At 44.6% G+C, this 20,788-nt stretch overlaps 1 protein-coding gene across 6 annotated transcripts in view; it reads left to right on the plus strand.

Annotated features, from left to right (window-relative positions):
- The window catches only part of TBC1D1 (TBC1 domain family member 1), a 118,946-nt gene extending 100,427 nt beyond the window's left edge, over positions 1 to 18,519 (plus strand). For all 6 annotated transcript variants that reach the window (XM_064149128.1, XM_064149123.1, XM_064149125.1 and 3 more), the window contains 5 exons: positions 5,261 to 5,505; positions 6,176 to 6,335; positions 10,410 to 10,579; positions 13,831 to 14,001; positions 16,544 to 18,519. In XM_064149128.1, the coding sequence (XP_064005198.1) occupies positions 5,261 to 5,505; positions 6,176 to 6,335; positions 10,410 to 10,579; positions 13,831 to 14,001; positions 16,544 to 16,744 (947 nt within the window). In that variant the 3' untranslated portion in view covers positions 16,745 to 18,519. The remainder of the gene's footprint in view (positions 1 to 5,260; positions 5,506 to 6,175; positions 6,336 to 10,409; positions 10,580 to 13,830; positions 14,002 to 16,543) is intronic.
- Positions 18,520 to 20,788: the final 2,269 nt, after the last annotated feature.

The raw sequence follows: 20,788 nt of genomic DNA on the forward strand, positions 1-20,788 counted from the left end.
ACATGGAGACTGCTGAATCCTGTGCTGTTCAGTCCTGATGCCCACTGTTTTTTTACTTGAAATAAGAGAAGTTTTGCTTTTTGCACTTTTTTTCATAGAGTCATAGAATGGTTTGGAAGGGACCTTTGAGATCATCCAGTTCCAACCCCCCTGCCACAGGCAGGGATGCCTTCCACTAGGCCAGGTTGCTCAAGGCCCCATCCAGTCTGGCCTTGAACACCTCCAGGGAATGGGCATCCACAAGCTCCCTGGGCAAGCTGTTCCATTTCTCACCACCCTTACTGTGAAGAATTTCTTCCTTATCTCCAGTCTAAACCTGCCCTGCTCAAGCTTCAGTCCATTCCCTCTTGTCCTCCCACTGCAAGCCCTTGTAAGCCTTTTCTTTCCTTAATGGATAGTTGCAGTCAGTGGGCACTTTTACTTGTAACAAAATAATTATGGAAGTAGCTCTTTTTAACAACATTTTTAAAAGTCTCTTAAATCAGGTTATTCACACTGCCTAATTTTAAGCAGTACCTGGCTTCTAATTTGGGAGAGTGAACTGGTCTATGAAGGCACATACACTAAAGTCCATTGAATTTAGGAGAGAGAGAGATTAGGAACCAGGGCTCTTAAATTTAAAGTGACTGGCTGGTGAGCTTTTAGGCAGACTTCTGATCTTCTTGAGCAGTTTTCTATTTATTCTCTACAGCAACCTAGTCTAGGAGGAGATGCAGAGGGGAGTTGGAACTAGATGGCCTTGAAGTTCCCTTCCGACATAAACCATTCTGTGATTTACACTTTTCAAAGCACAAAAGAAGGTTTTTTTTCTTGCACTAGAAAGAAGATCTAAATAGAAATAAATGTTTGGTTTAGGGTAGGAGCAGGTAATTGCAAAAGACCAGGCTTTAGATGCCTCAAAAAAATTTATGCCATTCTTAACCCCTTCTCTTACTTTGCCTGATCCTCTTCCTTTAATCACATTCATTTCCCTTGTGTGAGGTTGTCCACCACTGATTATCTCTTGTCACCAGTAGAAGAAGGTGATAACAAAACCCAGGCACATTCAGTGAGACCTACAGTCAGTAGAGTCTGTCAGATGTATGATCACTGGTAAACATGGTTACTGTCTCTGGTTGCTGCCTGAGATGGTTTTGTACAGGTTTTGCATCAGTAGCAGTGACCTCTCCAACTCAGCAGCTCACACAAGTCAGCCATTTGTTTTGTGGGCCTCCCAGAGGTAGTTTTTGGCACCTTCTCTCTCGCTTCCCTCATGAAGGCTGTTCCCTTTTCTCTCCAGTCTTGCCCCCAAGCAGCATGTGGCTGTTCTTCACCTGGGTTAGAATGGTCTCCATTTTTGCCACACTTGGTAAAGTGAGTCAGAATATCAAGGCAGTGCACAGAAAACAACAATCTGCAGGATCTGCTGTGAGCTGAGGTGGGGAGGGTGAGATCGGTGTCATCTTCCCTTTCCTCTACTTGACCTGCCAGGTCTCGGCTCAGCACTGGGAAGGTAACACTCCAAGGAGCCTTAATGGCAGCTGGGACTAGGCTGTTGCATTGTAGGTAAATTGCTTCCCTCCAGACTTTGTCACACCAATTCCCCTGGCTCTCACTGCACCAGAAGCAGTTTTGGAGAGAGACATTTATGTGCAACCAGAGATCATTTGCCAGCAAGGACCTACTAGTCAAGTCAGCATAGCAATGAACATTTGGCTTCTCTTATGCTGAAGTGCTTCAGTAAGTGGTGAATTGTTTTCATGCTGGCTTAGTGAAGGGAGCACTTTCAGCTGCAGGGTGAGGGCTAGGACAACTCCTGGACAGCAAGGAGCACAGTTAGGCAGAGTTGGTTGGCTCACAGAGCAGATTTGGGCTTGCTGGCTCATCACACTGTTCATGTTTTCTGCCTGCCTCTGCACACAAATACTTTCTCATCTTAGCTCTGTGCTCTGCTTGTAGAAACAAATGACTGCAAGTGTTGGCAAATTGGTAAGTTCATGCTGGGGAGTTATCTGCTAGCCCATGAGGTGAGAGAAGGATTGGGCCCTATTATTTCAGTAAGATTAAAGTAGGAAGCTGGAGACTTCTTAGTTTCCTAGTGATTCTCACTGAAATAGAGTAACAGCATAGCTGGGTAGGCAGCTAGGAGGAATTTGCATGTTCTCACTTGTGTTCCTTCAGGCTATCAGAAGCATTTTCCCTTAAATCTTTAAGAATCCTTCTGAAAGCTTGCACTGAGAGAAAAACCTGTGTTCTTGCCACATGTGGTTATAACATGTTAAAAAGCTTTCCCAAATTAAGGTCAAGAGGTCTTGCTAACACAACGTGAGCCAAGTATGTTATGGTATCCCTTATACTTTGAACCTTCAGCTGTAATAGTGAGAATGATGACAGCAGTGTACACCTGGGTGCAGAGGTGAGAGGTACAGCAGCTGTTTTCCTGGCCCAGTTCATGTCACAGTGCTATTTCATTACCTGAAGAAGAATAAAGCCACAATTCCTTTAAGAGTTTTTTTGTGTATTCCCTTTTGTGCCCTCTCCTGCACAACTACTGCAGTCACTGGGGATTTTAGGGCCTGAACACAGAAGTCATGCTCAGTAAATGACTCCTGCTCTTACTAAGGTTAAGGTAAACTGACTTCCAGATGCTATCAGTGTAGGAAACCACTGTACTCATCACTGAGTGTTTGCTGAATGCTGTAGAAAATTATGTTTTGATTTATAGCATTTCAAAATCAAGGCAGTGTAAGTACTTACTTTTTCATTCTGATGCTCTTGAGATATCACAGTTCATTTAGAGCCTCTTCAGCAGGGCCAGAAGTTGTTTGCTCCTAAGTGAAAGCTAAAACTCTTAGTTAAGGCATCACCAGGGCATTCAGAAACAAATCAGCTTGGGAGTTTAGCAGCTCTGCTCCTTCTCTATTTACTGTTTGGTTGGTTTCTTTGCATTTCTGTTCTTGCTCAGCTTGTATCTTATCTTCATGAGAGAAGCCTTGCTGTGTCAGTGGCACTACAGGTCTGCCTTTAGACCCTGCTGTAATAACTTGTCATTTAGGCAGGAGATTAATTTGCAAAGGAACACTTTGGAGAGCTGTAAACTTCAGCTCTGTGATAGCCTGGCCAGGGAAGACCTGCTCAAGAACTGAATGCCAGTATCTCATGTGACAGACTAGAGCAACTACCAGATGGCAGGCCTAAGGACTCTGGCCCAAGGCTTTGTCTTCTTGAAACAGGAGCTGTGATATTATCTGGCAGTACAGCAGCATTCCAGGAGCTGGAGGGTGGGGTGGTATTTAACAAGTGGGCAACTAAAAAACAAGCTCCACTTAATACCAGAACAAAAGAAGTATTCAAATGTCTTGTCTGTGGAGGTATTTCACAGGGAGACCTGATGGAGAGAGAGTTCCTTTTGGTTTTTTTTTCCTAGAAATGAAAATACTCCCATTTGGAAAAGTTTGTGACATTGCAAAAGTGAAACTTTTAATGTCCCTGTTCACACAATCAAAGAGTGGTTGAGGTTGAAAGGGAGCTGTTGAGATCATCTAGTCCACCTCCCCCTGCTCAAACAGTTTCATCTAAAACAGGTTGCCCAGGACAACGTTGGAAGGGAGCTGTTAAATCATCTAGTCCACCTCCCTTGCTCAAACAGTGTCATGTAAACCAGGTTGCCCAGGACCACGTTCACTCAGGTTTTGAGTACATCCATAGATGGAGACTCCACAGCCTCCCTGGGCAGCCTGTGCCAGTGTCTGGCCACCCTCGCAGTGAAATAATTGTGTTTTTTTCTTAAGTTAGGTGGAATTTCCTGTACGTCCAATTGTGTTCATTGCCTCCTGTCCTTCCAGGGGGCACTACTGAGAAGAGCCTGTCTGCCTCTTCTTCATCCTCTCCCACTGGATATTTGTGCAGATGATAAGATCCCCTTGAACCTTTTCTTCTCCAGGCTAAACAATCTCAGCTCTCAGCCTTTCTTCATTGGAGGGATGCTCCAGTCCCTTCGTCATCTTAGTGGCCCTTCTTTGAGGATGTCCATCTCTCTTATACTGAAGTGCCCAATGCCGGGCACAGCACTCCAGGTGTGGCCTCACCAGTGCTGAGTACAGGAGCAGGATTACCTCCCTCAGCCTGCTGGCAGTGCTCCTCCTACTGCAAAGATGCTGCCAGGACCCATTGCTGGCTCATGTTCAACTTGGTGAGGACCAGGATCCTCATGGTGGCCCCCAGCATATACTAGTGCATCAGGTTGGTCTTCCCCAGGTGCAGGATTTTTGTCTTTCCCCTTTGTTATACTTCATAAAGTTCCTGTCAGCCCATTATGGCTTCAAATTGCACCAGGGGAGGTTTAGATTTGCTGATAGGGAAAAAATTCTTGACTGAAAGGGTCATTGGGCATTGAAACAGGCTGCCCAGGGAGGTGGTGGAGGCACCATCGCTGTAGGTATTTAAAAGACGTTTGGATGAGGTGCCTAGGGACATGGTCTAACAGTTGTGCACAAGGAGATGTTAAGTCATAGTTGCACTCAATAATCTCAAGGTCTTTTCCAACCACAAGATTGTGTGGTTTCTCCAGTCTATCACTTGTGCTGGTGCTCACGGGACACCTCCTGGAGCTGACACAGCTGAGTGACAGGGCAGAACAACCAACTCCATCCCTAAAGAGTTTTTTTTCTGCCAGGTTAGTGAACTGCATCAGTTCATGGAAAGAGTTTCATGTTGCAGGAAGGACCCATAAGACTGGGAGGGTTAAAGGTGAGAGTGGAGGTGATAAGACATATTTACTGGGTGAGAAGACATGCAGAAAAAAGAAGGGGAAGGGACCTCAACCCAGAGAGCTCAGATGTTCTGAGTCTGTGCCTGAATCCAAATGGTTGTCTGTAAGCCTCAAAACAAAACATCAGCTTAAAAGTTCTTAAGAAAAGAGGACTCACTGAGCCACTGAATCAAGTCTCCAGTCCCTTTAAGCCTTGTAACAAGCCACCAAGGGGCAGCCTTAAGAACCGGTTGCTCAGCTGTTCCCAGCAGGAGCCTGCCCCCATCCTCCCAACAAGTTCTACATTAACTTTGCCCCTAATGTCGCAAAACGGTTGTGGAGTGCGAGTCAATAGTTTTGTATTGTTAACTTGCTTAATGGTGTTCCTGTGGGTTGGTTCAGAATCTACCTCTCAAAAGAATGTGTGTTTTTGAGTGATTGTTTGTTTGGTAACATGGCAAAGGGGGTTTGGTTTGGTTTGGTTTCCTTTGTTTTTCCAGTTGAAGTCGCTAATTTCAGCTCTTTCCACAGGGCGCACGTTTCCGACACATCCGTACTTCTCAGCACAGCTGGGAGCTGGGCAGCTGTCACTCTACAACATTTTGAAGGCCTATTCCCTTCTGGACCAGGAAGTAGGCTATTGCCAGGGCCTTAGTTTTGTAGCTGGAGTTTTACTTCTTCACATGAGTGAAGAAGATGCTTTTAAAATGCTGAAGTTTCTCATGTTCGACATGGGCCTGAGGAAACAGTACCGTCCTGACATGACAATTTTACAGGTATGATTTCAGTTTTGCTGACAGAAAGGCTGCTTATGTCAAATCATCATAGTGCAAGAGAGGTGGCATTGTCAAAAATCCAGACTTGAACTTAAATTCAGTTCTCCGTACTCAGGGAAAATAATCTGGGGGAATAATACAGCATCTTAAATACACTGGTTTCAGATAAAAAGACTCCCAAGGAAACATAAACAGGAAGAATTCTGTTACAATGACCTTGCAAATGAGGTGACCCATCCTGAGTCTTTTCAGGCTTCTGAGTATTTGTTTTCTTCACACAATTCCATCCAAACATTAGCTGATAACTGCTTTTCACTGCTTGTAGAGTGTGAAACATGGGCCTTGTTACTATAGAACAAGGGGACACAGTCTCAAGTTGTGCCAGGGTAGGTACAGGCTGGGTATTAGGAAGAAGTTCTTCACAGAGAGAGTGATTGGCATTGGAATGGGCTGCCCAGGGAGGTGGTGGAGGCATCGTCCCTGGGGGTCTTCAAGAAAAGACTGGATGAGGCACTTAGTGCCATGGTCTAGTTGATTGGATAGGGCTGGGTGATAGGTTGGACTGGATGATCTTGGAGGTCTCTTCCAACCTGGTTGATTCTATGATTCTATGATTCTATGGGTGTTAAACCACATTTATCTGTAGTCTGTCTGTTCTTACTCTGCACAGATCCAGATGTATCAGCTGTCTCGACTCCTTCATGACTACCATCGAGATCTGTATAACCACTTGGAAGAACATGAGATTGGCCCCAGCCTCTATGCTGCTCCCTGGTTTCTCACCATGTTTGCCTCCCAATTTCCCCTTGGATTTGTAGCAAGAGTGTTTGGTAATTCTTCATGGAATTTCTTTCTCTTCTTTTTGAAGTGTTACATTTGGAAACCTAGTATTAGGAACAGCATTATGATCCCACCTGTTTGAGGAAAGGTATTTTACTTGCTGTTGATGAACAGAAGTACAGCAGATGTCATCTTATGGAATATGTATTTACAGCAGATGGAAAGAGAGAGAAAGAAAGCATACAACAGCCCCAAAACGTCCTGTCTTTTTATCCTCATCATTACCTTTCCCACCTTGTAACCACTTGTAGAGAGCATGTGAAATTTGGTGCCATGAAGTCACAGTGCAGTTTAAATATGGATTTGCTCTCTAGAAATAGAGAGCTTCTAAACTGGTGTTCCTTTTCCTTACAGTTTTAGCCTGACTGATAATCCCACTTCCCAAAAAATCATAGAATCAGGTTGGAAGGGACCTCAGAGGTCATCTACTCCAGTTCCCCTGCCATGGGCAGGGATGCCTCTCAAATAGACTCAGCCTCCCTGGGCAGCCTATTCCAGAGTCTCACCACCCTCATACTGTTGAACTTCTTCCTAAAATCCAGTCTAAACCTGGTTTCCCTCAGTTTAAGACCATTCCCTCCTGTCCTGTCACTAGACACCCTTATGAAAAGTCCCTTTACAGACTTCCCTTGGGATCCCTTCAGGTATTGGAAGGCAGCAATAAGGTCCTCCCCCAGAGTCCTCACTAGGCTGAACAACCTAAGCTCCCTCAGCCTGTCCCCATAGCAGAAGTGGATCATCACATGTTTGGAAGCACCTGGGATTTAGGCTCTAAATTCGCTTCTGTTACCTACTTTTAGAATCTACAGAAGTAAAGTTGTGGAGATTTACTTCAATTCCAAATTAGGTTTTACCTTAATGTTACCTTCCAGCTGTGTATTTCATGGATTAATTGTTTGGTGTTTGAGGAGATGCTTTATTTATTTTTGCCAGTTATTTAAGTTTTTAATTCTTTGTGTGGTGCTGTGTGTATGTGCATTACATATTGAGCTGTGTGTATGTGATCACTTATTGAGCAGGGTGGATCAGAGCTTTCTCCCAGCCTGTAATGATACTAAGGGTTGCCCCATTTACTGGGATTATCTAAGTGAAGAGCATTGGACATTCTTTTACATCAGAAAGTAAAATTTAATCTTCACCTTTGCTAAGGACTCTAAAACACAACTCTAATTCTAAAGAAAAGGCTAGAGGTGACTCTTGGCTAGTGGCTGATGTTAGCAGCACAGCAAGTTAGGATGCTGTCAGCTTTACCCCATGTGCTCACACCCTTGCATAGAGCACATACCATTCATTCGTCCCTCACTTGTTAGAAGTGCTGGGATGAAAGCATGTGGCCTTTTAACGTTGAAGTAACTCATCTGTAAGTTACCAAAACTGTAGGATTGCAGTGCCTTTTTCTCACATGGTATCTCTGAACCTTTCATATGTGAAGCTGTTTAATAATCCCATTGTTTCAGACCACTTCCTTTAGATTTCCAGAGAGTATACTTCTTCTAGGCATTGGAGGACAGAACCAGACTCTTCTCAGTGGTGTTCAGTGACAGGACAAGGTGTAATGGACACAAATTAGAACACAGAAGAAAAACTCTTTGCTTTGAAGGTGGCAAAGCACTGGAACAGGCTACCCAGAGAGATTGTGGAATCTCCTTCTCTGGAGGCATTCCAGACCTGCCTGGGCACGTTCCTGTGTGATTTACTCTGAGTGACCCTGCTCAGCAGAGGAGTTGGACTGGTTGATCTTCAGGGGTCCCTTCCAACCCCTGCCATGCTGAGATTCTGTGATCTTACAAGCAATATGTAGAAGTGGGCTAGAAAGAGGTTAACCCAGAGACTGTTTTCTGAGTGAAATAGCAGAACTCCTTTTAACTTTTTAATTATCTGTCCAAACTTTAAACAGCTCTCCTGAGCAGGAGCTAATGAAATGCAGCTTTAACAAAGATCTGTTCTTTAATACCCTTATTTATTACTTATTAATGGAGGGGACTTGGTAGAAGAGTGTTTATTTTGTTTCAAGATTGTAGATAAAACTTGATTCTTTTTCATCCTGTAGGGCTGCCAGTCATGTTGACATTCATTTGGGTACCTTCACTGGGCTGTGGTTGGCTGGCAGCCCACTTAATGGGAAGCGTGGGGAGTGGATAACAAACAGGTCTTTGTTAAGCACTTGCTGTTGTAAATGAGAGGGATTTCAGCCCAGGATTATCAGCTCAGCTCACACAGACATTCATTAACAACTTATAGGTCACCCTGAGTTAATCTACGTGTCTTTATGGGGCAGATGCTGAATCATGCATTCTTTTCAACCCCTTATTTCACTTTGTGTTTTCTCACTGTTGTTCAGCATGCTCTGTCCTCATTTAGAGCTTTCCCTATGAAGCATATTCCCATAGTTCTCAGTTTCCATAGGGAATCAAGGCAGGTGCCTGCTCCATTACCACTTTTCAATCATTCCTGCCTTTGGACTTCACATTGAGTCAGAGTTGAAAAATTCTACACTACTCTGAGGTCAGATGGCAGCAAAGTGTAAGATGAATAGTTAGTTATTACTTACACTTTTCTTTCCCAGAGAGAAGGAGAGAGAGGAGGTTGGACTTGATCCTAGAGGTCTTTTCCAACCTTGGTGATTCTGTGAATTGTGGCTTCAGTGTCACAGGTGAAAGAGTGCAATGGGAAATTTGGTTCTGATATAAATTGGCAAAGAGAGGTTGCTGCTCCTGAAAATGACAGCCAGTGTTTCCATATGTTCTTTATACCCGTGGGTTTGCTAGTAGTTATATGGTTATTTTCCTTACTATGTGGTAAGTTTTTTTCTCTATTCTTCTTGTTTTTTTTTTTAATCATTAAGACACAGTATTTATTTGGTGTCATTGTACTACTTTAAGTGACTGTGACTACTTTCAGAGTAGAAAGAAGGGAAAGAACAAGAGAGAAACCCTTTAAAAATGAAAATACACTTAGAAAATATGGAATATACCCACAGTATCTCCTCCTCCTTTCTATTTCCATCAGTGTTGTCTCATACATTAGATGCTTTTGCCTGTAGCAAGCCCCCCAATACACCCAGGAGCAGATTCTGAGTTCTAGTAGCAAGGAAATGAAATGCAGGGCAGTGCTATTTGTACTTTGGACAGATGGGTTTGTGAAGATGGGCTTCTTGTCTGGTGCTTTCATTGCAGTCCTCTGTTTCTCTCCTCTAGAAAGACACAAGCAATTTGTAAAGGCAAAGAAAAGAAAGGAAGTTGCATTGAAAGGTCACTATGTGCTGTGGTTTCAGTGTGCCTGAGTGTATGCCAGGTGCTGGCATTGCAAGACCACCTGCAATTTTAGTACTTCAGTTGTCTTACTAAAATTTCAGGGCACTTAGTAATGTAGCTATTGGAATATTAGCATAAGTGGTTCAGACACACACTAAAAATAAGCACATGCTGGTGAAACTTGAGGCTGCTGGAAAGTGTGCATTTAGGCTTAGTGTTGTAGCAACAGGTTTCATGGCTTGCTCTGCCAGATGAGAAAAGCTCAGATGAGGTCTGGGTTTGTGTCCATTACCTGTTCCATTAGGATTGTTAAATGGCATTGGGATTAGAGTTCTATTCAAATTCAGATTCCTGTGAACATCTCAAGGAAAAAAAACTAATGCCTGGACAAAATGTGGCAACTCTTACAAACTCCTGATCTAGGGTAGGGTGTCCCTGCCCAAGGCAGGGGGCTTGGAATGAGATGATCCTTGTGGTCTCTTCCAACCCTGACTGATTCTATGATAAACTTGACTGCTTGGTTTGCTGTGTCCTTCATTTAAATTTGAATTGGCCTTTTTGGAAGCAAACTCACTAAATAAATTGATAATTGGTTGTGTTAGTCAAGTGTGCTGTTCACAGTAGTAGTCTTGATGCTACAAGACTTGTAAAGCCATAGCCACAGTAACAAAAGCACATCTGGCACAGTGTATCTAGCCCTCAGACTGCTCCTGTGACAAGTTGTTCTTGGACCTCTTGCTGTTTTAATATCCTTATTGAAAATGTGTTTTTTTGATGTGCTGTGGTTTTGTTTTTTCTTTGTTTTCACAGATATGCTCTTTCTTCAAGGATCAGAGGCTATATTTAAAGTGGCTTTAAGCCTTTTGGGAAGCCACAAGCCCTTGATTCTGCAGCACGAGAACCTAGAAACTATTGTTGATTTTATTAAAAGCACTCTCCCCAACCTGGGTTTGGTACAGATGGAAAAGACCATTAGTCAGGTATGAAATAATCTGGACATCTGAGTGGTGTGCAAAGGAATGCTTTTGGTAACAAATTCTTGACAGAAGAGCCACAACAGTGCCATGTGCTACTTCAAGCTGAGAATCCTGTTACTGGAGTTCTGAAGACACTGGAAACTTTTGCAAGCCTGTGACATGCACATTGCTTGTGGTCATTTTATAAAGCCTTTAAAGAGAAGGAGGGTCCTTTTGGTTTGGAAGTGTGCAACACTTTGTTACTGGCAGCAAATATTACAGCCCATACGCAGTGCATTCCAGAAAAGAAGCAGCAAGGTGGGCTGAAAGCCTTCTGAGATTTCCTGTCTCCAAAGAGATCTGCTCTCCAAGTCTCATTTCAGAAACAAAAACTGACCTCGCAAATGTTGACCTTGCTTAATCAAATTAGAAGCCTCCCTGTGTTGACTTTGTCTATGTTGGCTTTTATGATGGTGGTTCAGTGTGTTACAACAGCTCCTTTGTGTTTCTGCCAGGAGTACAGGGGGCACTGCAGGCTCTTGCAGTGAGCTGTGGCCCTAGGCAGTAAAGCTGGGGAATGTTTGATGCAATTTGATGGCCGACAGGGAAGATGATGCAATATTGTTCAGCTAGCAGAAGCCTCCAAAGGATAGCTGTGGAATTTGGGGGGGAAAAAATCACCGATTATTCTAGTTCTGGCTTGCCTGTTTAGAACCCCTAGCTGTTAAACTTGACATCTCATTTGGAGCAGGCACAGTAGAAGATGGATTTAATCTGGTTTTCCCGAAGGGCTTTTGTGGACCAAAACATGTGTGAAGTATTGTGCAGAGCTGCAAGTGCCTGCCACTCAGCAAGGGCTGCAGGGGATCTGCAAAGCTTGTGGCAAGCAGGCACCAGTGCAGTACCCTGCAGAGTGCTTGCAAGAGGCTCGCTTCTGATCCCCAGCAGCAGAGTTCCCAGAGGACATGTGCTCAAATTGTGATCAGAAACATTTCTTCTAACGTTTGCTGTCAAAGGAAACAGAGGAGAACTAGAAAGCCTTCACGAGGGGAAGGAAAGCAAGTGATTGATTCACTGGGCACAAAGAGGATCATCCATTCTCTGCCAGGCTGAAAGCCTGGAGTGCACAGCTCTGCTGAGACTTGCAGTGCTTAGGTGACCTGCAGAAAAGCACTGGCTCTGAGGAGCAGGACTCTGTTTAGGCATCTCTGACTGCTCTGAGTTTCCAGTGGGCAGGTTGGAGTAGGTTGAAAGGAAAGCAGTTTCCCTACTTTGATCAGATCTGCCTTTGAAGTGAGCAGCTGTTTGACCAGCCCTGCAGTCCATCCAGAGCTCCTGGGCTAATCCCCATCCTCCTCATAACCTTCTGCAGGCTGGCCCTTGGTTTGCATGTCCTAACTTGCCTTCAGTAAGCTCATTTTCAAGCCAAGCTTGTCATCTGCCTCATGTTTACCCCCTTTCAGACTTGATACTCCGGGTATGGCAGCAGGGATTTCCCTGAAGAGCACAGAGGCTAGAAGTGTCAGGGCTCATGAGAGGAACTAGCATTTTGCTCTGCTGAGTTGCATAGTTTGATTTATTGACATTTCACCAGTGTGCTCTCTCCAGGGATGCTCAGACCTACAGAAAATGGAAATTCCACATCTACCCAAACACAGTACAGCCTTCTGCACTGGGATGCTCAGTCTGTGTGCTTCTGAGAGCACTCAGAGAATGTTTGTACAGCATCAGTAACTGGTGTTTTTCTTTAAGCAGCAGTTACAGTTTTATAGACAAAGCAGGTAAATCAAACAGGAAGTGATTCTTGTTATTTCAACAGGTATTTAAAATACAATTTAGTATTTCATAGAATCAACCAGGTTGGAAGAGACCTCCAAGATCATCCAGTCCAACCTAGCACCCTGCCCTATCCAATCAACTAGACCATGGCACTAAGTGCCTCATCCAGTCTTTTCTTGAAGACCCCCAGGGACGGTGCCTCCACCACCTCCCTGGGCAGCCCATTCCAATGCCAGTCACTCTCTCTGTGAAGAACTTCTTCCTAATTGATTCATTTCCAGAAGGAATAAGGTAGAAGGGGGTTCAAAAGAAATAACCATTGAACTTCTATGCTTGGGCTGCTTTGCAGATACATTTTTAAAGCTACTTTTGTTTCTACTGTTCTGTGATAGGCACACTTGTGCTTTTAATTAACCTCCCTCTTCACTGCTTTTGGAGGAGCTGACTAGCTCAGGGATATTAGAGTCATATTTTCTGATTAACTTGAGGACAGATATTTCATAGAATCACAGAATCAACCAGGTTGGAAGAGACCTCCAAGATCATCCAGTCCAACCTAGCACCCAGCCCTATCCACTCAACTAGACCATGGCACTAAGTGCCAAAATATGGAAAAAAAAGAAATACAATAACAAATTGTTGGTTTGATGTTTGGGTTTGTTTTTTCCCTTTGGGTCACTCTGTGCACTTCTATTTATTTACCTGCTTTTAAAAGAAGTTTTCTTAACATCCATGTCTAAGACTGTGCACTTGTTTCAGTGATTCTTAGTTAACAAGAATAGAAATCTGGTCTGAGATCGCCTAATGTTTTCATTAAGCTTGTTAATATAAGGATAGATTATTTCATTTTCATAAATTCATAGAATGGTTTGGGTTGAAGGGACCTTCAAGATCATCTGGTTCAATCCCCTGCCACAGACAGGGTCATCTTCCACTAGACAAGGTTGTTTAAGGCCTCATACAACCCAGCCGTGAACACTTCCAGGGAGGAGGCATCCACAACTTCCCTGGGCAATCTGTTCCACTGTCTCACCACCCTCACATTTTCTTTCAGTCTCTAGGAGGACTGTAGGATCGTAACTAAACCTAGCAGGTTCACTGGTTTGCATCTAAGGCTTTCTTTATACTGAGCCCTACACTTCTACAGGTGGCACGTGAACTTGGACTATGCTTCTCTAGTGTGACATCTTACTCTAAATAGGTCCAGGAGGGTTTCTGCCAAACACATCTGAAGAGAGGAATACCCTACAGAGTCTACACATCTTGAAAACCTTTATGTAAGCTTTTGCTGGAGTCAGGCAGCAAATCAGTAGCAAAGGTTTGATGCAGATCCAATGCTGATGTATTGCTCTCTAGGAAGTGTGAATGCCAAAGGTGAAAGTCTTTCTCTGTCTGCAGTGATTTGATATCTCAATCTAGATCCATGGGTTTTAGAGCACTGAGTGAGCTCTGGTTTTCACCTGCACAGCACCTAATAACACACTGTTATCCAACAGGTGTTTGAAATGGATATTGCCAAGCAGTTGCAAGCTTATGAAGTCGAATACCATGTGCTTCAGGATGAGCTTATAGATTCATCTTTAAATGACAACCAGAGGCTGGATAAATTAGAAAAGGCAAACAGTAGCTTGCGCAAGCAGAACTTTGATCTCCTGGAAGAACTGCAGGTACAATTTATATTTCATACCTCATTTACATTCTCATTTATCCACCTTTTCCAAGAGACTCTCCTACATCAAGGCAAAGGGGAAGCTGGCATTTGGTCTAGTGACTTTGAAGTGTAGCCACTTCCAATTTCCCTTAGTTTAGCCTTTAAAGTGTAGCCACTTGCAGTTTTCTTTAGTTTAGCCTTTAAATGCAAGAGAAACTGAGGGAAGTGAACAGAGCATGTCCTTGCCTTTTAGGAACAACTGATTCATCACACTGTCTCTTCTCTTGGAATTAAAACCATAGCTGCAGAAGACCACTGGAAATACACAAAGTGCTTTCTCATCTTTATTTTTACATTGTACATTTCTACACTTTGGCCACAACAACCCCAAGCAGTGCTACAGGTTGGGGATGGGGAGGGGGGGGGCTGGAGAGCAGCCAGGCAGAAGGGAACCTGGGGATACTGGTAGATAGTAGCTGAACAGGAGCCAGCAGTGTGCCCAGGTGGCCAAGAGAGCCAATGACATCCTGGCCTGCATCAGGAACAGTGTGGCCAGTAGGACAAGGGAGGTTATTCTTCCCCTGTACTCAGCACTGCTCAGGCCACACCTTGAGTGCTGTGTCCAGTTCTGGGCTCTTCAATTCAAGAGAACTGTTGAAGTACAGGAACATATCCAGAGAAGGGCAACAAAGCTGCTCAGAGGCCTGGAACAGAGCCCTGTGAGGAGAGGCTGAGGGAGCTGGGGGTGTGCAGCCTGCAGGAGAGGAGGCTCAGGGGTGTCCTCATTGCTGTCTACAACTACCTGAAGGGAGGTTGTAGCCAGGTGGGGTTGGTCTCTTCTGCCAGGCAACCAGCAACAGAACAAGGGGGGACAGTCTCAAGTTGTGCCGGGGGTGGCACAGGCTGGATGCTAGGAGCTCTTTCTCTTTTTTGAACCCTGTTGCTCTTTTTTTAAGACAAGACATGAAATGATTTCTAATAAATGCTGAATGCCTGCTCAGTCTGCAGCTTTTGTGAGGTCTCTGTAGGGGTTGTTCTTGCACAGCTGTTAAGGAAGTCACAGAATCATAGAGCGGGTTGGGTTGGAAGGAACCTTAAAAATCGTCTAGTTCCAACCACCCTGCCATGATCAGGGGCACCTTCCACTAGCCCAAGTTGCTCAAGGGCCTGTCCAACCTGGCCTTGAACATTTCCAGGGAGGGAGCATCCACAAGCTCTCCAAGCAAACTGCTCCAGTGTCTCACCACCCCTGCTGTAAAGAATTTCTTCCTAATATCCAATCTAAATCTCCTTCTTCCAGCTCAAAGCCATTGTCCCTCATCCTATCACTACAAGCCTTTGTAAAAAGTCCCTCCCCAGCTCTCCTGTAGGCCTCCTTCACGTACTGAAAGGCCAATAGAAAGTCTCCCTGGAACCATCTCTTCTCCAGCCTGAATAGCCTCAACCCTCTACAGCCTGTCATAACAGGACATTTGTTATGAAACTGCTGAGGCAGCATTTAGTTAGATGAAGGAAGGGTCTTGAGAGGTAATCATAGAATAGAATCAGAATGGTCCGGGCCAGAAGGGACCTCTAGAGGTCATCTAGTCTGGACCCCTGCAGTCAACAGGGACATTCCCACTAGACCAGGTCACCCAGGTCCCTGTCAACCTTCATCTTGAATGTTTCCAGGGAAGGGGCCTCAACCACCTCCCTGGGCAACCTGTTCCAGTGCTCCTCCACCATCATAGTAAAGAACTTGTTCCTAACATCCAAAGTAAGAACCAGACATTTCAGGTCTTGATTTAAAGACACAGGCGCAGGAAGGAGTTCAGACTGAAATGAGCATACAGCTAACAGACCAGGATGCCTTTGCTTTGCAATTCAACATCTAGGACTGGCCAAAAGTGTCTCCCAGCTCACCCATACAGAGGCTTATCTTAACCTGCAGCTTTTTGGTAAATAAGTTATAGACTTAGTAACAGTCTATTGGAGTTACACTGCATCACACTGTCATAGAAACAGAGAATCTATAGATTCTGCATCACATTATCACAGAAACATAGAATCTATAGATTCTGCATCACATTTTCATAGAAACAGAGAATCTATAGATTCTGCATCACATTTTCATAGAAACAGAATCAACCAGGTTGGGAGAGACCTCCAAGATCACCCAGTCCAACCTAGCACTCAGCCCTGTCCAGTCAACTAGACCATGGCACTAAGTGCCATGGCCTTTTTTGAACACCTCCAGGGACAGCAACTCTGCCACCTCTCTGGGCAGCCCATTCCAATGCCAATCACTCTCTCTGTGTTAAATGTGCACTAATCAAGGGAATCAAGTTAAGAGAGGGAAGTTTCTTGTTACAGGCAAACCCCTAGTTGTAGTCTAAAGTACACAAGATCTAACAGCATTCATACTTGCATTTACCTTTGATTTTTTTTGTCATTTGGAAAGTATTTTACTTGTATTAATCTATCTCAACAAATAGCTTAAAGTCTGTTCTGGTTATCAATTAATCTTTTCTTTTTTTCTTCCCCTCCTTCCTCTCCCCATCCTCTTCTTTCTTTGAAAGGTGGCTAATGGAAAGATCCAAAACCTTGAAGCCACAGTAGAGCTTTTACTGAGCAATGAAGGCAAACTGAAGCAGTCGATTGTCACCCTGGAGCAGGAGAGGGCAGCTTTGCTGAAAGCAGTGGAAGAGATGCGGGAGAAGGTTGGCGATAGCGGTGGGAAGCCTCTGCTGACTAGACAAGAACACATGGATGCTGACTGACAGGCACAGCTGTAATGGAGCTGAGCAGCTGAGCAAGAAACAAAGGGAAGAACTGGGCCTTTTTGTCATGATCCCTGGGACTTTGACCTTGTCCCCTTCATTGTACATGCCTTATTGTAACAAAGCAAGGTACAGGCATGGAAGCGTGGGGAGAAGACTCTTTCCTCATAGTATCTAGAAATACTATGAGCTGCAAGATGCCACCCAATGATAAGCAGGACAAACTTACTCAGTAAAGATGTTGTGGATTCTTCCATAAGTGTTTCTGAAACCTAAGTGCTTTGTGTTCATCACATACTTGGTTTGTGTGTGGATCACCACCATGTTAAACAGCACATCCTTGAGAAGGTCCTTTGAAGAAATGCAGCAGTGTCAAACCTTTGCAGAGGTGGCTGCCCTGTGGCAGCTCTGTGGTGGCAATGTTGACAGAGAGTTTTGTGACTGGACTTGAGGTGTTTTTAAGGGTGTAATTCCCCTGCAGCTTGGCTGTTAATGGTCTTGTTTAGGCTTTAGAGGAGTGCTTCCTGATGCCCGAAGGTGTCAGTCCACTGGACTGCAGAGAGCTGGACCTCTTCCTATGTAACTATGCATAGTTGGGGGGTTGCCTTCTGTTTTTCTAAGTACATTGGTTTAGAACATTTTTGTTTGTTTGTTTAACAACCATTAATTTAGAGCATTGTTAGCTGCCATTATCTGATGAACATCCTGTATATAGCAACTGCATTATGCTTAACAAAATACACTGACATGGCTTTGGTGAGGCCTGTGACTCCTGCAACAGCATCCATGGATGCAGACTCAGACTTTGCAAGTTTCATCTTATTTATTTCTGATCTGCTGTGTGATGAGAAGCATCCTTTTGATGGGAAACTAATGCCCCCCACTGCCATCTTTTTATTCCACTTACTTGGTCCTCTCTGCCCACTCAGATGTTACTCTTTAAGACTTTTTCTTTTCCTGAAGTAATGGAGGCATTTCAAGAGCTTCACGTTGTGCCAGATATATTTAAACTGGTTTATGATTAGGGTGCCAATTCTTCTTCACCAAGCAAGTTTGAAGTAAGATTACACATGTTTAAAACTAAATCAATAACTCTTATTTTCCTTAATACAAGTTTCCAGGCCAGTTACAAAGCACCACTGCTACAAGTGCAATAATAGCCAGTTGTCTGGGTTTGCTTCAGAGGGAGGAATGGTGCCATAGTTCTCTCCAGGTCCCCAAGAACAGGGTGGATCAAACTGATGTTTTCACAGTTTTCAGGCACAAGGTTTTTGGTTTTGTTAGTGTGTTGTTGGGTTTTTTTCTGACTGGTAATGCAGAAGAGGGTTTGTTTTGCTTTATTCTTTTCCTCATGCAACTCCCCTCGCCCCAGCACATCATGGCTGTAGTTTATAGTAGGAGAGCTGTAACATTCATCTACTGTGCAGGAAAAAAATACCTCTGTATAGGTCAACAAGAAAAAAAGAGATTTTACTTCTTCCATTTCTTCTTTGTTTGACTATGTCATGTCTTAAATATGTCAGGTTCCTGCAAATCCACCCTCTATCCACTTAGTGTTGAAATTCCAGATAAATCAGTTACTATTAATCCACTTATCTCTTAGGCTTGGTTGTTTAATTTGGAAATCCACCTTGAAGCTCACGCTTCATGTTTCAAATCTTGTCATGATGGACCTCATATTCTTAGGGCCCTCCATAATGTTGCATTTTTACAGCATGGTGCCATCATTCATACACTGGTTTTTAACAAGAGTAATAAAAATATCTCTGCCTACATCTACGCTTGTACATCTTCTGAAATCTAAAACCAAAGCCATGGTTGTTGGGGTGACAGTTCAGAACCCTGTGAGATGAGACCTTCCCTGGTAAGACAGGAGTGCCAGCTGAAAGGAGGTTGGAGTGAGGTGGGGGTTGGTCTCTTCTCCATAGTAAAAAGTGATAGGAGAATCATAGAATCAAGCAGGTTGGAAGAGACCTCCAAGAACATCCAGGCCAACCTAGCACCCAGCACTGTCCAGTCAACTAGACCATGGCACTAAGTGCCTCATCCAGTCTTATCTTGAACACCTCCAGGGATGGTGACTCCACCACCTCCCTGGGCAGCCCATTCCAATGCAAATCACTCTCTCTGGCAAAAGGACATGGTTTAGCATCAGCCTTAAATTATATAGTGGTTGGACTCAATGACCTTAAAGGTCTTTTCCAACCCAAAAGATTCTGTGATCCATGATTCTGATAGAGAACGTGAGAACGATGTGCTTATCATGTGGTCAGGGCAAAGTGCTTCCATAAAGGCATTCTTCACAGATCTTCCCTCATTTGAGTGAGAACTGAGTCACAAAGTTCAATGACTTGCACCAAATAGTTCAGTTCCTCACTGGTTGCTGGCTCTTTGAAGACTTAGATTTAAGTTGTGGTCAAACTGCCTTGCTGCTTGTCTGAAAGACTGTTCCAGAAGGTCTGTAATATGTGTTTAGTAGGCATGCAGTGCTCTGCAACAGCTGTTAAAAATGGGATGTGCAGTTGCTGAAACTTTGTCCTTCTCTGACACTACCTCTGTGCCACCAGTAACCCTCAGTCCTACTGAAACACGTAGTCTCCCCTCCGCTCTGCTGGTATCTAGTACCCTCCAGCTCTTGCTTGATGTGCTGCAGCAGGTTGCCAGCAGTCCCGAGTAGCAAAGCTTGCAGTAGAGCATCAGCAGGTGATTTGGGGATCTTTACAAGCACAGGAATCTCTGAGAAGAGTTGCCATCACTTGGGACACAGTCAAACCACAGCTAGTATGGGGTATAGATGTGCTGCAGTGTGTCCAGAGAATGGTCAGAGGGCTGGAGCACCTCTGCTAGGAGGAGAGACTGAGGGAGTTGGGGCTCTTCAGTCTGGAAAGAAGGCTCTGAGGTGACCTTACTGTGTCCTTTCTCTACCTTAAGGGGGCCCACAAGAAAGCTGGGGAGGGACTTTTTAGGCTGTCAGGTAGTGATAGGACTGGGGGGAATGGAACAAAGCTAGAAATGGGTAGATTCAGACTGGATGTTAGGAAGAAGTTCTTCATCATGAGGGTGGTGAGACCCTGGAACAGGTTGCCCGGGGAGGTGGTGGAAGCCCCATCCCTGGAGGTGTTTAAGGCCAGGCTGGATGAGGCTCTAGACAGCCTGATCTAGTGTGAGGTGTCCCTGCCCATGGCAGGGGAGTTGGAACTGGATGATCCTTGTGGTCCCTTCCAACCCTGGCTGCTTCAATGATTCTGGTTCTATGATTCTAGTAGGACTCTCAGTGAAGGACAGTGATTATCCACACAGAGCAAAGAGAGCAACAGAGCTAATGCTCCTTCAGGGTCTTCCTCCAGCATTCTGTGGGGCAAGGAGCTGAATACAGTTTTTGGGTTTCAAGTCCACCACAATAGCTGCTGCAACTTCACCACAGTAAAACAGGCTGGTGCTTCACCACGGCAGAGCACACCAGCTCTCCTTAGCCAGGGGCACTGACCTCTGTCTCCTGAGGTTTGAGTGTTTAGTGAGATAATGCAGTTTAGAAAGTACACACATCTAGCTTTGGGGCACTGCTGGCCTCCAGCAGCCTCTGGCCTCAGTGCTTGTTGCCCTCACAGCCATCAATGAAAAGCTGGGAGAAATCAGGTTCTTCTCACCCTCACACCATCTGTATTGAAGCTTTTGTGCCTGAGTCCTGCCTGAGCTGTGTTGCAGCCACTCTTGCATCTGCCCATGTCAATCCTGAACCGTGGACTTGGCTTCCTGGCTTGTCCTCAAACCTGCCTTGCCACCACAGCCTTGTCTGTGACCTGGACTCTTGGCTTGCCCTGCTTGTCCATTTTGGGTACTGTGGGACAGCCCTCTGTCAGAAAGTTGCACCTCTTGCCTTCCTGCCTGTCCTCTCAGCTCCTGACTCACTTTTCCTCTTCAGAGCAGCACCTGCCCTTGCTGCTCCCCAATATAGCCCTGTAGCACAGCTCAGGTTACACATCTGCACTGCTGCTGATTCCAGGCTGGGCTGGTCACAGCTTGTTGAGGTGTCTCTGCATGCCA

The sequence above is a fragment of the Pogoniulus pusillus genome, chromosome 9 (genome assembly GCF_015220805.1).
Source record: "Pogoniulus pusillus isolate bPogPus1 chromosome 9, bPogPus1.pri, whole genome shotgun sequence".
NCBI lineage: Eukaryota > Metazoa > Chordata > Aves > Piciformes > Lybiidae > Pogoniulus > Pogoniulus pusillus.